We start from the raw sequence: 17658 nt of genomic DNA on the forward strand, positions 1-17658 counted from the left end.
CTTATGAGTCCTGAATGTTTTCTTGTTAGTTTGAGCATTAAACTTTAACTTGTAATTTTACCTAACTCTTTTGTTTTGAACCTGGAACTTTACGGGACAGTAGTGATTTTTTAGTATTCTCACTTGGAGTGTACATTATCTTTCTCTGTTCCGTAACAATATTTAAGATGAGAGTGACCAGCCTCACTCATCCCTGAGTGGTAGTAAGAGCAATAAACCCCACCCACCCCTTGGATATAAGCCCACACAGGCTCAATCCGATTGGAGCTCTATAAGGACCCACTAAACCACCAGGCGCCATAGTTTGGTTTTATTGTTACCACCCAGCATAGGAAATGGTTTCCTTGTGTACAGGAATCCATCTGGCTTGTCACTCAGAGTCACTCAGCGCAGAGTCACCAATAAGCAGAGGGAAGAGGAAAGAATGAAGGAAAGAAATCAGAAGAAGAAGTGTAAATTCATCCGTAGGGAGAAGGATGAGGAACGAATGAAGGAAAGAAAGACAGAAGAGGAAGGAAGGAAGAGAGAAAAGGGCAAACATCCAAAGCAGCACGACATCGAGTGGATGGTGAGCGCCCCCACCTACCACAGTTTACTGATAATTACTGATAATTATCTGAAATACAACGATGTTATTGGACAGGTTGCAATTGGTCAATCATCACAAACCTGTCAGGTGCATCCACACCTCTAATTTATTATTATTATGAGTATAGTATATATCTCATATCACAATGTGCAGTATTTTGTGTCTGCTGGAAATATACACAGCTTCTCACTAGGAATGTCAGTCCACATGATGTAGGGTAGTTAGGCAGGTTTTCGTCACGTTACGTTACTCTCTTTCATTACATCTCGATATAACTGTGTACAGTAAACTCCGTAACTCAAGAGTGCCTAAAACTCACCTCACTTACAATAAAAGAATACACAAAGGTGGAAAGTGAGATAGAGAGAGACCTACCTATTCACTTTACTCGACGCCTCACCATTTTACTGGCAGCAGCCCACATTGCTTTCCACTGGAGGCAAAGGGGCAGCCGTAAAACTACGATATATCCACGATCTCTTTCCCAATCGTCGACGTTAACGTTATCAACACTAGTGGCAACGAGCTAACCATCGCCTCACGGCTTTATTGACACTGGCTTTCTCCTATAAACCTGATTACCCAAATACTAAATATCTTCTTACTTTGTACTACCTACATTAGTGGCAGACACTTGTTCTACGATACACCTACAATATCTCTCTCCATCTAATTAAACCCCTCGGCTACTTCTATCGGCATAGTTAAATATTGCTTTGATTAACCCATTCACTACTAGAGTGGTCTCCTAAGCTGAATAAATTCGTCGGGTGGTAGCAAGGGTAAACTAGAAGAAATACCGTCATTGGACTGAAGAGGTATTGCTAGAACAGCTCTCCCATAATGGCTTCAATACGATGTCTCTTGGACTTGTATTACCATCACCCTGGCAGGCTTCCTTGCACCAACTCCTTGTCGATTTATTTTGCATATTACGGTTATTATTCTCTTGCATTTTGTTAGTTTCCTTTTTACTGTGGCATAATTGCAAAAACAACATACAAGAAATATAAGAACAGAGGACAGTATATTGCATTGACTCTAATTTGTTTCTAAAATTGCCATCTTTCCATCCTGAATGCAGAGTTACAACATATTAACATTAGGATATGATGCTAGTCACGAACTACGGAAAGAATAGGGAGCCATAGCATTGCTTACTCTGACACTGAGCAACGTGAAATAGGCTGCAAAGAAACTAAATCTGGGACAAGTTAAGGTGAACAAACAATAAAGCAACAGATTGGTAAGAAGGAAGTGCTGAGGAGCCTCCCTGGCCGACCAGACAGCCAACCTCGACTTTATGTTAAGCTTAACCTCCTCAGCCCCGTGGCATAGTATCATTTTGTTTTTGCCATCGCCAGACGAATAAGTTAAGAGAGATTTTTAATGCTGATGGGGGCAGCGAAGGCCATATCTACCCGCTCTAGTTCGAAAAGTCTCCCTTAAGCTGAATATAAGTTGCCAGAGATAGCAATAATGGACAAAAAACACGACATTGATTTAAGGGAAGTTGAGGGTAGATCTCTGGTAAGGAAGGAGTTGGGTACAGTCGATAATAACCTGCAGCGATGTCATTTTTAGATTATTGGTGCTGCTACTTGGCGATTTTGTTTAGCTTAGGAGGCTCCTTCGTAGTGAAGGGATTAATGAAGGCTATATCTAAATCTTTGAGTTCGATAAGTCTCTCCTGAGCCTGGAATTTGCAAGAATTAAAGACTGTCAGTTTCCTAAGGGCATACAAGATGGTCTCCACACACTACAGTACACTGACAAGCCTCGCTGCAAAGCTCTTGATGATTTATGAACATACAGTCACACAGACTTCCCAGATTTGTTTGTACTCTTTGACGTTTTCCCTCATAAATCTCATTAAAAGGACTAAGAATATGTTTGGGGGTATAAGCCCAAAGAACAGTCGTGAAAAGTCTAAAACGAACTGATGAAGAAGATAAGGAGTAGCACGAAACTGAAATGTGTTTGGAAGGAAGAAAGAAGAAAGAAACTAAGGGAATACAGTAGGTCTCCACGCTATGGTATGGAGGGCGAATAACACATGGATGGCATCTTCACACTAATGGAGTTAACCTTTTCAATTGGAGGACGCATATTATATTTTATTCTTGCTGCCACTAGATGATTCCGTTCTGTTCAGGAGGCTTTTGGCAGTGGCGAGGTAAGAATACAGCTTTAATTAAACCCATCAATCAGGTGAAGAATTTTGTAGTTATCCTTCCTACCTCCAACCAATTTTATTTACTTTTGAAAGGATTTCTCAGATGGCAGAGGTTAATGGTGTGCATATCTAACTCCTCCAACTCGAAAAGCCTCTCTGGGGCTAAATACTCGTACTATCGTCTGAATGTAACAAGGAATACCTAAAATATACGTCACTGCATGCAAGAGTCAAGTTCTTCAATGTTAACTGTCTTTCCTAAACTGGAAACAAAAATCGTCCTGCGGTAATAATACCAAACACAAAGTAGCAGTGAGAGAGTACAACACCCGCGACCATCAACTGGTCTAAAGGCCGAATATTAGGCTTTACCCTGTGACCGTACACTTGGACAGATGGCTCTCAAAATCAAAAAGCTTCATTCTTGCCCAACACTAAACCTTTCCACCAACTTTGGTTCACATCAGATCAGAGCTGTTTGAACTGACTGTGCCCAGTGACATTCACCTTTGACCTTTCCCTGTGACTTTGATTTAATATGAATCCTTCCACAAAGTTTAGTCTACATCAGATAATAACAGTTTAAATTGACCTCGCCATGTGGCTTTGACCTTTAAGTTATTCTCGAACACAGTAGGTCATTATCTTGGATGATCCTTAGTTCATCCACTAAGTTTAAACTAAATAAAATAAAAAATGTTTAGGTTATTTTGTTTACATACAGACTCATGGGTCGAACATTGCCTTTGCCCTGTGATCTTGGCCTTTGACAGATTTCCTCAAAAATGAATCTCTTCGTTCTTGCCTGACCCTTAACTCGTCCACCAAGTTGGTTTAAATAAGATCAGGACTGTCTGTGTTACCTTCGTTCTTGACTTTCTCGGTGACCTTGACCTTTGACTAATTGTTCTCATAATCGAATCCTTTTAATCTTCCCTTAACCTGAACTCTTACACGGAATTTGGTCTAAATCGAACAAAACCGATTAAACTGGCCTTCCCCTGTGACCGTGACATTTTAGCTGTTGTTCTAAAAGGCGTTGGACGTAAAGTATGGCTAACCCTCAACCCTCCCACCAAGTAGATCAAAACCGGATCAAAACTGTTTAGGTTATTTTGTTAAATACACACACACCACACACACACACACACACACACACACACACACACACACACACACACACACACACGAGTCGAATTTTGACCTTGCTCTGTGCCCCTGACCTTGGAACGACTGCTTTCTACACTGAATCACTTCGCTCCTGCATTACTTTCAACCATTTCCTCAAGTTTGATAGGAACTGGATTAAAACTGTTTAAGTTGATTTTGTTAAAAGTCAAAATTTGACCTAGCCCTGTGACCTAAATCTTAGACCTAGTGTTCTAAAACATACACACACACACACACACACACACACACACACACACACACACACACACACACACACACACACACACACACACACACACACACACACACACACACACACACACAAAGTTTTCCTCACACGTTGCCCTTCACTACTTCTACCGAGCTTAGTTAAAATTGTACTAAAACTATTTTGCCCATACACATATACACACGCTCTCGCACGCCGATCAGAACATGACAGCAGCTTTCGCCTAGCGAGCGCAGTTGTACAAAGAATGTAGGCCACGGCAATGATGGGAGAGACTTGGACAATGAAGTGGTGTATTATCTTGGTTCCCGCGACCCTGGTTGACTACCAGATACCATACACACAAAGACATTCATACTCTCTCTCTCTCTCTCTCTCATATCTATCTCTGTCTGTCTGTCTATCTATCTATAGTGTATATATATATATATATATATATATATATATATATATATATATATATATATATATATATAATATATATATGTATATCTATCTGTCTATTGCCAGAAGTTTTAATCCCTTATACTGGGTGGCCACAAACAAATCGCCTCCACGTCACCGTGTTCCCCGCCATTTCACTGCCCTACTCCCAATTCACACATCCCTCTCTCACACCTCTCCACTCCATCCGTCCATCTCATCCTTGGCCTTCTCCTTCCTCCCTCCCCCTCCACCCCACTCACATACACTCTCCTTGTCAGTCTCTCACTCTCCATCCTCTCCACATGGCCAAACCACCTCAGTATGTTTCTCTTAACGCTTCCTGTCACATCCAGATCCACACCACAACGCTCCTTCACATCCTCATTTGTCAATCTGTCTCTCCATGTGACTCCACAGGCTCCGCTCAAATAATTCATTTCCACTGCTCTCACTCTTGACTTGTGTCCCTCCAGCAACGTCCAAGATTCACTTCCCTGCGTTAGAGTTGGTATCACAATACTGTCATGTAATATCTCTTTCACTTTCATGCTCAATTCCCTGTTTCTTATCACTGCCTTCAAGAAACCAGCAACCTTTCTTCCTTGCTGTACCCTTTCAAGCACTTCACCCTCCAAACTTCCATCCTTACTCATTACACTATCCAAGAACTTAAACGTACTCACATTTTCCATTTCCTCATCATCCAGCCTCACTGTATATTAACTGACTTCACCTCTCTCGAAGACCATAACTTTACTCTTCCCTACATTCACCTTTAGATTCCGTTTCTTACACACTCTCCCAAACTCATCCACCAAGCCTTGCAGCTCCCCTTCGTCTTCATTTAACAACACATTATCATGTGCAAACAACAGTACAGGGAGTTTCCATACACTGCCGTCTCTCATTGGGGCCACTCCAACATCCACTGCCCTACCTTGTATCTCTTTTATAACCCCATCCATATACAGATTGAACAACCATGGAGACGGACACATCCCTGTTTCAACCCAAACTTCATAAAGAAAAACTCACTCAGTACACTATCCACACGCATTGCAGCCTTAGCACCCTCATACATACTCTTCACAGCATTCAGCAACTTCCCATCTACTCCATATATTCTTAATACTTTCCACAATCCTTGTCTATCCACCCTGTCATATGCTTTCTCCAAATCCGTGGAGGCCACATACAGCTTCTTTCCCTTCTTTAGAAACCTTTCCACTAAAGATCTAAGAATTAATATCTGATCTACACAACCTCTTCTCTTCCTAAAGTCTCTCTGCTCTTCTCCAACTAATTCCTCTGTTATTTCCCTAACTCTGTCAATAAGTATCCTACTGTATACTTTTCCTATTACACTAAGAAGACAAATGCCCATATGATTACCACACACTTCTTTTTCCCCTTTCCCTTTGTACAAAGGAATAATTATACATGACTTCCAATCATCCGGGACTCTTACCTTCCTCCCAGGTCAATCTGCACATCTTCCACATCCATTCTACTACTATTTCACCCCCATGCTTCAGCATTTCACCACACACTCCATCAATTCCTGGGACTTTCCCCATTTTGATTTTCTTCATTGTTTCCTCAACTTCCATCCTACTGATTTCTTTATATCTTCTTACCTCCCTCCTTCTCCCAGCCATTCCCCAGCCACTTATACTTGCATTACTTTCATTCTCTATGTTCAACAATTCAATAATGGCGTGTATATACATCCAAACATTTTGTCACTGTGACTCCCATTGACGTATATAAACGCACCGCAATTGCAAGATCTGTCATTAGCACATTTTTCAAATTTCGTGCCTGATTTTTGGTACGTATGCACGGGACACCTTCCTCTACCAGATGCCAGGCAGGGACACTGCCTTACCTCATATGACCTCCCCCCCCAATGCCATTGTCTCGGCAATTCACCTGTTACCAGTGACCTGGCAAGTAAAGACATGTCAAGCCATGGTACGAAATTCAAGGCTAGAATGATTCCCCAACTGATGACAGTGTGGACGACAAAGTTATGTATCATTAGAGGAAGAACCAGCCAGAAATGATGATCAGGTTATCTTGCCAAAAAAGGTGAGGAATGTTGAGGTGTTTGGTGAGTGAAACAATGCTTATATCGCCTATATTACTGGGTGAAAACCAATATAGTCTTGTACTGCATATAAATGTGCACCAAATAAATATATAAATACTATTTATTAGTGGTGTGGAATAGTTACCCCTCACACAGAACTCGTTTTCTCTGGAGCCTGCCGCATAGAAAACACATTAAAGTAAAGGGTACTTTTACCTGTACCCGGTATTATAAACATCAGGTGAGCAATTTCTCTATGAATTTTCGATGTTTCTCACCAAAAGCGGAGGTTTGAGCCAAAAAATTTTTTCCCCAAAATCTGTTGGGACTGGGGGGGGGGGGGCAGAGGTGGAAAATCGGTCAGGACAGGACAGGTTAAAGTGTTCTCTCCATCTGCTCACTTTTTCTCCCTTGTCAACCAGTAATCTACCATTTTTATCTTTCACTCTCCTACTAACTTCATTGGCATCCTGTCTAACTCTCTTTACCTCTTTCCAGAACATTTTCTTACAGTCCCTCCATTTTACACTCAAAATCCTTCCAAATTCCTCATTCACTCTCTTCTTACTCTCTCCTACTTATCTTTACACCTCTCTCTTCCTTTCTACATATAACTTTCTCTTTCATCTCTCAACTTCTTCCACGCCCCTATTTCTTATTAATTCATTGTATGTTTTCTTCTTTTGTGCCACAGCCTGTCTCACCTTTTCATTCCCACCATGTTGTTCCTTGCACCCCCTTTCGCCTTCTCTTCACCCCACACACCACACCACAAGCTGCACATATTTCTTCTGAGTATATCTTGCACACACCTTCCACATCCCCTATCTGCTCCAGTTTATATTACCCAATCGTTCCTCCACTTCTCTCGTATATTCAGCCTTTTTCTCATCCTCTTGTAACCTTTCCAATCTCCATGCATATACTCCTTCTACCCATCCTTCTTCTCTTCTATTTCCCCATTTTACTTAGACCGTGATCCTGACCACTACCAAGTGGTGGTCAGAAAGTCCACTCCTCCAACCTCTGTATGCTCTTGCATCCATTACACCTCTTCACATCTTTTCACCCACATACACATGATCAATCATTGCCTTCCTTTCATTCAGTTCACCATCTACCCTTCTCATCACTTGCCATGTATACCTGTGGATCATTTTGTGCCTGAAGAGGGTATTGGCTATCACCATTCCCCTCCTGGCACAAGTGTCGACCAAAGCACTGTCATTCTCATCTATCTCAGCAGGCACACCCCACTCACCAACTACTCCGTCCACCTTCACAGTCCCTACTTTACCATTCATATCAGCAGTCAAAAGCACTCTCTCATTCATTTCAGACTTTTCCATGCTCACTTCCACATTTGTCCAGAACTCTTCTTTCACTATGCTTGCTATATATATATATATATATATATATATATATATATCTATATATATATATATCTATCTATCTATCTATATCTCTATATCTATATATATATATATATATATATATCTATATTTATATATATATATATATATATATATATATATATATATATATATATATATATATATATATATATATATATATATATAAAGTATATACAATATGCATGTATATTCAATGTACATAATATTTATATGGAGTGAGGCGTCAGCACAAGGGGGCAGACCACCTAATCCTTACCCCGCTGAGTTTCGAACCCCTGCGGGTCTTCCACCACAGCACACCTTGAACTACACTTGACTGATGAGAGCTTATTTCACCCACTCAAACAGCGTGGACTGAGCGGGGCTGTAACTCAGGTCACTTGGATAGGGATCCAATGCTTTATCAACTGTGCCATCAGGTGTGTATGTGTGTGTGTGTGTGTGTGTGTGTGTGTGTGAAAACACACAACTTTTGCCGTTTTCATCCAAATCTAACCAAAGGTTGTGGAAGGGTTGAAAGTCAGCCAGTGCAGCAACTTTTTTTTTTTAAGTTTGTCGAAAGTCAAGATCTCTGGCACAGGTTAAACGCTATCAAAATCACCTTAAAATGGTTTTATCCATTTTCCATCCACCTTTGCTGGAGGACTGAGGCTACGGCAAAAAATTAAGTGATTCAGTGATGTGAACACTTAGTCAAAAATCAAGGTCACAGGGTAAGATCAAAGTTCGGCCTGTGTGTGTGTGGGGGGGGAAAGGAGGCGGTGGCTCAATCGGTAGAGAGTTGGCCTGCAGTCCTGACGGACCCTAGTTCAAATCCCGCTGGGGCAGGGAACAGTTTAAGGATTTGAATTTCATAAAATCAGACTTTACTGATCTACCAGAAGGCCCGCCGACATGTCGTAAAAATACCCCCGCTAATACCAATACACCAGTCCTGTATGAGACAGCCCTAGCATGTATTCAATATGGACGGTGGGTGTTAGCGCCGAAGTGGTGACATGTAGAGGTGTGCAGTACGTAGGAGGACTACTGGGCCTTGAAAGCAGGCTGTGAAGCCTATGCCCAGAGTCGGACACAAAAAAAAAAAAAAAAAAAGTTTTGATCTGATTTTAGCAAAACTTCATAGAAAGGTTGAGGGTTCGCCATGGAGTAATGTTTTCGAGAAAAAAAAGGTCAAAGGTGATGGTCGCAGGCAAAATGAACTTAAACTTATGGACTGGTTGAGGATAAGGCAAGAATAACAGATATTAATTTTGAGACCAATCAGATGCCATGGTCACAGGACAAAATCAGCTCACACTGATTTGAATTAAATCAAACTTGGTGGCAGGGTTAAGGGTCGGCCAGTACCGAAGGGATCCAATGCTGAGAGCAATCAGTAAGAGATCATGGTCACAGGACAAGGTCAAAGTTCGACCCGTGAGTTTGTGTGTGAATACAACAGCTAAAACATTTTTTATCTGATTTCGATCAAACTTGTTGGATAAGCTGAGGATCACCCAAGAGGTTGACTTTTTTTTTTTTTTTTTTTTTTTTTAACACAAATCAAAGGTCAGAGTCACATGTTAAGGTCTATTTGAACAATTTTTATCCTAAGCCAACTAAACTTTGTAGAAGGTTTCAGGTTAAAACAAAATGGTTGTTCTCTGAGTGCTTCTTCATGTTGATCTATCTGTGTAACTATCTGCCAAACTGTCTGTCTCTCTCAGGAACGAACCCGGAGAGTTGGTAATAAGCTTATTGGGCAAGAGACTTTCTGAATGCACGTCGAGCACCTAATTTTTGACGGTCATTTGTAAAACACTTGCAGCTGTTTGATGTAATTAGTCTGCATGCCACATTACTTAGCGTAGTCAGCAACGAAACAGGAAGGTCACACGTGTCCTTTCATCATTACATGCCTCAAAACTTATTCAAGGCTCTTATTCCAGTGCCTCGCTCATTTACTGGCATTTCTACATTCATTTAATCTTCTTCTTCACCTCTTTCTTCTTCACTCCTTCATATTCTTGCGTCTTTCTTTGTCACCATAACTCTTTGAATCTGGTGGTGTATTGTACTGAATTATTCCTACTACCTACAGACACTGTTACTGATTTTAGTGAACACCTTTCTTAGCGAAGGGATAAATAAAAACTGTATATAGCCTTCTTTCTTTAATATATTCCCTAGTGTGAATTAATACGCCTGGAGGTATCAAGATTAAGATATTTAATAAGTCATCGAAATGAAGGGGTTCATTATTCATTTTATTTTAATCTTAGTTTTGTTCTCTGTCCCATTCTTTTTCTCTCCCTTCAAACTATCTTTATCACCTACTTTGTATTTTATTACCCGAGACGGGTATTGTTTTCATTTGATTTGTATGTGTGTCTGTCTGTCTGTCTGTTAAATGGGCTATGACTTTATGATCACTGATTAAATATGGTGCCAAACTGGGCCAAGGCCCAGGCTGTAGGCCCAAGAAATGTAAAATATATATATATATATATATATATATATATATATATATATATATATATATATATATATATATATATATATATATATATATATATATATATATACAGTATATATATATATATTTTTTTCTCCTTAAATCCTTTTGAATTCGTCATATCGACATGAAACCAAAACCTAAAGCTGCATCTTTCACATCTGCATCCTATAGCATGCCTCATTACATCAGGGGTGGTCACCCCCCTGTTAGTGGTAGGGGGGGTCAATGTCAGGTAGGTTGGGCCTAAAATTTCAGATGGGCATTAAGTCATCAATTTTCACCCGATTGACTCCAAATTTTATGCGACATCTTTCACTAGATATCCTGTTCTGTGTATATGTTAGCACTAAAATGGCTGTTGGGGACGGATTTGCTGTGCCGGCACGGCTTCTTGTTCCGTATTTATTTTCCCCACTCATTTTTTTTTTTTTTTCGTTTGACTTTGCCCTCTTTCATGCCTCTCTCTTTCCACACATGGTTTCCCATGCTCTTTGTATTTTACTAACCCTTTCTTTCCCTGCCTGTTTTTCGCCTTCCTTCTCTGTGCTAATTTTCATATTGCTCGTCAAATGTTTTACTTTTTATTTTTGTTCATCTTGTTCATCTTCACACCATTCTGTCTAGGTCCATAATTATCACCATTCGGTGATACCTTTCACATCTTTCATGTTTCCACACCTATTTCATATCCTTGTATTTTTCCTCTTCTTCGTTTCCTTTCATTTTCTACACCTGTTTCAGCGCCTTCTTTATTTGTTCTCTTTCATCTCAACTTTCTTTGCCCACTTTTGGCTTTCTTTATTTGCGTTTGTTTCATCTTTTCTCTTCACTTGAATTTTTTTCACGTTTTCTTTGCTCTTTATCACTTTCCTCTTTCCATAGACATATTATTTACCTCCTAATTTCACCAGATCTTTCAGTCTCCAGCCTCCTTTTCTTTCTATTTTCTTTCCCCTTTACAGCCTTCGTTTCTTCCTCCTATTTTCCTTCCTTTTATAATCTCGCCTACCCTATTTCTCACTCTCCATTCCTTCCTTTAACACTTTACCGCCTTCCCTCCCTCCTTTCCTCACGCCCTTCCTCCCTCCATCACTCCCTTCCGTTAACTCTTTCCTCCTTTCCCCCCCACTCTGCCAATCCCTCCCTCCCTTCCTTCCTCTCTTCCTCTCTTTTAATCCCAGTACAGCTTCTTTCTACCTCCCAATTTGTTAAACATCGGTGGTTTCCAAATTGCCTTAAACTGTTGCCAGAGACAAGTTTGTGAAACACTTAGAATAATCTCATCAAGAGATTCGCAATATGGTCTTCTGAATAAACGTTCCTGCCTCACGAACCTGTTGGACTTTTTCATAACAATACGGAACATGTAAGACGAGATTAACCCTGTTGATGTTGTCTGTCTCGATTTTCAAAAGGCTTTTGGCAAAGTTCCACACAAAAGACGCCTTTAGAAGCTAAAGGCGCATGGTTTCAGTAGCAGTGTGCTAGGGTGGATAGAAGATTGGCTCACTGGATGATAGAAAATTGGCTCACTGGATGAAAGCAAAGAGTTGTAATAAATGGAAAAGAATCAGACTGGAACAACGTTACAAGTGCAGTGCAGCAGGGTTCAGTGTTAGATTCCTTTTTTTTTTTTTTTTAATATGTAAATGATATTGATGAAGGATTATTTTGTAAGATTTCTATATTTGCCGACGATACAAAAATGGGTAACAGAGCAGATACAGCATAGCAGAGACAGGCATTCAGGGAGAAGGTGATCATTTGTTTAATTAGAACCAAACATGGCAAATGAATTTCAATATTTATACGCGTACAGCACTAAACATTGGCAGTAAAAACATAAGGGCCAGTTGTAATATGACTAATGTCCAACTTGATTGGATAAACCATGAAAATGACTCAGTGGTAATAATAACAAATGATTTGAACCAAACAAACAATGTACGGAAGCTTTTGAAAAAGACAATAAATTTACCTGATTCATTGGCAGGACATTTTAATAAAAACAACACAAATTTCGTCCTCATTTTGTATAATGCCTTAGCACTCCCGCAGTTGGAGTATTGCGATCATTTCTGGTCACTGTATTATAAAACATAAGCAACGCTACGCTGTTGCAACTCTCCATCTGATCAAGCACATACCTTCCCACCTCCCTGCACACCTAACCAAGCGCATAACGGTCCTCACCCCCTCCCGATCTTTTCTTTTAAAGATGAGTTTAAGCAGAACGCTTTGAGGACACATGACCTGGGCCCTTCAGATTCCATGTGCAGATTGCATTAAAAATCTCTGGAAAATTATTTTTTCATTTTACTTTTTCATTATTAAAAAAAAGAAAACTGCTTAAGACACAGCATTCTACCTATCAAAAGGCACCAGTTCACCATAAGACATAATTGTGTGAAATTTTATGACTCTTTAGTGACTAGCCTACTTTCTGAGTTCTGGCCTGGAAATGAAATCTCAATTCCCTGCCAGCCGCCCTGCCAGTGATAACAACACCCTCCTCTGACTTTGTCAGGTGTAGCGTAATAAGATATGAAGAAACTTGAAAGTACAGCAAAGGGTGACAACGATGATACCTAGACTGAGAAGTAAGCCATTTGAGGAGCATTTAGAAGCCCTGAATCTCTTTACCCTAATTAAACGCAGGTTATAAGGAGGTTTAATTCAAGTATTCAAAATATTTAAAGGACACGATAATATGGCCACCCATCAGTATTTCACAGTTGATCGCTCAAACTGTACTAGAGGTAATGGATATAAAACGACGTCAGGCACATGAAGCTAAACATTTCATCTTTAACAGAGTTGTATATATATGGAGCACTGCCCTCCAGTGTAGCAAGTTGTGATACAGTACCAACTTTTATAAATCACAGGGATAAGTATCTGTCATCAAGCCCCCAGTTACGTATGTTCACTGCTGAATCACAACGTTCTGTGGTATATGCTTTTTTTTTTCTTTTTCAGAACCTTAAAGATACAACTGCAGAACAACATCGATAAATACTACTGACAGTGTTATGCTCCCTTTCAGACTGAAGTTTAAAGTTTCCATTCCCTTACTACAGGTCTGTTGCTATTTGCTTATTCCTAGCAATCTTCTTCCCTTTCTCCGAGTTCATCCCTACATTCGTACTTTCCTTCCCTCTCCACTTGTCTCCTCTCACCTCTTCTTATAGTTCCTCCTCCCCTTGCTTTCAGCCTCTCTCTCTTCCTTCCACTCACATCGTTGCCCTCAGCTCTTCTCTCCCTCAGATTTTTCCCTCTCTCCCCCTCTTCACTTGTTCCTTCCGTTTCTACAGCCCCGTCCCACTCTCTGATCTCTCGTTCCATTTTTTTAATTTTCTTCTCTCTCTCTCTCTCTCTCTCTCTCTCTCTCTCTCTCTCTCTGTTTCGCACAATCTCTTTTTCCCCTTCTTTCAACTCTGTCCTCCTCATTAACGTGCTCTGTTCCCTCGCACAGGCTGGATGTCAGGCTCTGCACATCCTGCTTCAGTACTTCCTGGTGTCGAGTTACCTGTGGATGTTCGCTGAGGGTCTGTACCTGCACACACTGCTGGTGGTGGCCTTCGTCAGTGAGGAGGCGCTGCTCAGGTGGCTCTACGTCCTGGGCTGGGGCCTGCCTGGGGGCATAGTGGCCGTGTATGGCCTGGCTAGGGGCGCATCAACTCAGGACACCTTACAGTAAGTACGGTTTTATTTTACGTTGATCTGTTCGTTTTAGCGAGGCTTAAATTTATACCCTTTCTATATTAAATGCTGTTTTAGGAATCAAACCGAGTAACGAGCGTCGCGGTAATCTCCTGCCATCTGGGATCCGGGACTGTTCAAGAAGATCGGAAAAGTTTGGCGACACTCAAACCTAAACTAACTCAACCTAACCTAACCTAATCTAACCTAAACAAAACTAAACTAACTTAACCAAGCCAAACCAAATGCGAACGTAACCTAGTATAGCTTAATCCAACCTAAGTTAGGCTAACTTAACCTTGCCTGACCTAACTCAGCCCAAAGGAACTTAATATACCTAACCTAATCGAAACTAATCAAATCACACTTAGCCTCATTTAACCGAGACTCACCTGACCCGGCCAAATCAAACTTGACTTAATTTAACTTAACGTATTCGACCTAATACAATGTAATTTATCCTGACTTTCCCTCCCCTAACCTAACCTAACCTAACCCCACCTAACCCGCGGCCCCGCATACCCCATGGACTCAGTGATGCGTGTACCATACCGGAACGAACATCACCTGGGAGTTAGAAGGAACGAGTGTCGGACGGATCCTACACCTCAGGTACACCTTGTCTGGAACATCGGGTCATTTTCTCGTCAGGTAAGGAAGTGCCCTAACACCTTTTCTCTGACTGTTTATTTCTGCATGTGCAAATTTAATGATTGCTTTTATCAAATTTATGCAATCTGTACCAATAACACAAAGGAATAAACATGATACAGGATAGCAATAAGGTGTTAAATGCATAATAAATCGCTATGGAAGAGGTGTTACTAAGCTTCTTCACCTGATGAGACCCTGGAGACAGTGCGACATGGGATCCGCACACTCATGATGCAGAGCTGTAACAAGAATGCGATGCTAGTTATGACGAACTGCCACAGAAAGAATGTGCAGCCGTAGCATTGCCACAGTCAGCAGCTGAACTACGTGGTACTGACTGGAAAAGAAGAAAGATCTCTCGTAAGTTAAGGTGAATGACTTACTGTTGCATGTACGTAGTTCTAGTATGGAAGATATAAGTTAAGGTCGTACTATCTTGTCTCCATAATTTACTTTAGTTCAGTCTAGTTTGAAACACAGGTGTTCTTGACTCGCACCCTCTCCCCTGGTGGTAGGTGGTGGCCACCAGCATCCACAAAAGTGCTGCTTATATTTTCTTTCAATTTTAGCATTCTATCCCTGTGTCTGTCTTCCCCTCTCCCTCTCCTCCCTGTCACTTTTTATTAATCTTTTTCCCACTTGTGACTGCTGTACACTGAGCGACAAGCCAAATGGTTTCTTGTGACCCAGAAAACCATTTACAACGCTGGGTGGAAGCCATATAACCAAATGATAGGGTGATGTGGAGCCTAGTACTGCATTGCGCCCCTTTTAAGTGGGTGATGCGACACAAATGCGTTGTCCAGCCGCAAGGGAACATTATTTTTCTGCACGGGATGGCCATTTGGGACGGTTTCTTGCCTGATGTTGATGAGTCTGCTCGGTCAAACAAACAGGGATTGATCAACAACAGCAACCCTCTCCCCTACCAGTCTGTGCCACATATCTATACTTCTTTATTTGGAAAGCTAAATTCTTTTCCATAAATGAAACATCTCTTTTTCACTTTAAATTCATTTCTTCTTCTCTGCCCTTCATCTTTCACTAAAAGGCCCTCTCTGTCCGCATTTCCCAGTCCCCATACCTCTTTAAATAATATAGTTAAATATTCTCTCTCGATGGATAGGTAGATAGATAGATAGACAGATAGATAAATAGATAGATAGATCATTATATATATATATATATATATATATATATATATATATATATATATATATATAAATATATATATATATATAATAATAAATATATATATATATATATATATATATATATATATATACCCCTATGGCGGGGGGGGACACAATCTGGCCGCACTGTGGGGTGGTACTACCACTATGCGGCCAGGCTGTTTACGTAAATTTCTGCCACCGTGTTCCCTGCGTTGTAAAAGGCGACAAAAAGGGGCGGGGTGAGGGGACTAGGGACCCCCTCCTGTTTATTTTTAGTTCCTGCAATGAGACAGTGAATAGAAAGAGACGGGGGATTGACTTATCCCCGTACCCTGAAGATTGGGTCTATGAATGTGTGTGGATATTGTACGATTGAAGCTAAAAGAGGGGAGACTAGGAGAATGTTTGTGAGAAGAATGTTGGATGTGCTAGCGCTGAGTGAAACAAAGATGAAAGGGAAAGGTGAATCTAAATTTGGAAGTGTGACTGGAAGAATGTCAGGTATTGATAGAGGAAGAGCGAGAGGAGTGGCCTTGTTAGTGAGCCGAAGTGCAGCAGTGTGTGACTGAATGGAAGGAGGTGTCATCGAGACTGATGTGGGTGAAAGCGAAATTTGGACGTGAGTTGTGGGTATTTGTGAGTGCATATGGGCCTGGTAGTGAAAGGGATGAAGAAGAGAGGGAGTCTTTCTGGAATGATGTTGATGAGTGTCTGCAGAGTTTTGGAGCAAATGTGAATGTGGTAATGATGGGAGATCTGAATGCTAGGGCGGGAAATGTAACAGTTGAGGGTGTCGTTGGTATGCATGGTGTGCCTGGAAGAAATGATAATGGGAAAGAATGATAGGGTTGTGTGTTGAGCGAGAGATGGTGATTGAAAATACCTTGTTTGAGAAGAAAGATATTTATAAGTATACATGGGTGAGACAGGAGGGTGGAAGGGTTATTGATAGAGCATTGATGGACTATGAGGATGTGTCCAGGAATGTAATAGGAAGATTGTTGGATGTGAGAGTTCTGAGAGGGGAGAGTGGAGGCATGTCTGACCATTGCCTGGTGGAGGGAAAATTGAGAGTTGGTGTGAGGTGGGTGAGAGATAGAAGAGTTGGGTATGGCAGAGAGGTTTTAAAAGTAAGTGAGCTGGACAAAAGAAAGAGAATGACAGAGTATCAGAAGCTGAAAAACGAGAGGAATGCAGTGAAAGATAAGTAAAATGGCGGTGTGGAGGAGGAATGGCAGTTGTTTAAGAGCGCTGTGGTGGGGTAAGCAAAAGAGGTATGTGCTGTGAGACGAGTGGGTGGTGGTGTAAGAATGGGAAGTGAATGGTGGTGCCAGCAAGTAAGTATGGCTGTAGCTGAGAAAAGACGTGCATATGAAGTGTGGCTGCAAAGGAGGGAGGAGGTGTCATATGAGAGGTATAAGGAATAGAGGAATGGGACGAGAGGGGCTGTGCATGATGCTAGAGTGGCAGCAGATGAGAGGTGCGGTAGGCGACTGACTGAAAATTTTCAACAGAATAAGACAATGTTTG

The 17658-nt window shown here is 41.0% G+C and overlaps 1 protein-coding gene across 1 annotated transcript in view; it reads left to right on the forward strand.

Moving 5' to 3' along the window:
- LOC145401964 (calcitonin gene-related peptide type 1 receptor-like) overlaps nt 1–17658 on the forward strand; it is a 237257-nt gene that overhangs the window by 166519 nt on the left and 53080 nt on the right. Inside the window, exon 6 of the mRNA XM_080274069.1 lies at nt 14073–14293. Within this exon, the coding sequence (XP_080130195.1) occupies nt 14073–14293 (221 nt within the window). The remainder of the gene's footprint in view (nt 1–14072; nt 14294–17658) is intronic.

Source organism: Coenobita brevimanus, chromosome 57, assembly GCF_032717465.1.
Source record: "Coenobita brevimanus isolate Jiangsu-jjx chromosome 57, ASM3271746v2, whole genome shotgun sequence".
NCBI classification, from domain to species: domain Eukaryota; kingdom Metazoa; phylum Arthropoda; class Malacostraca; order Decapoda; family Coenobitidae; genus Coenobita; species Coenobita brevimanus.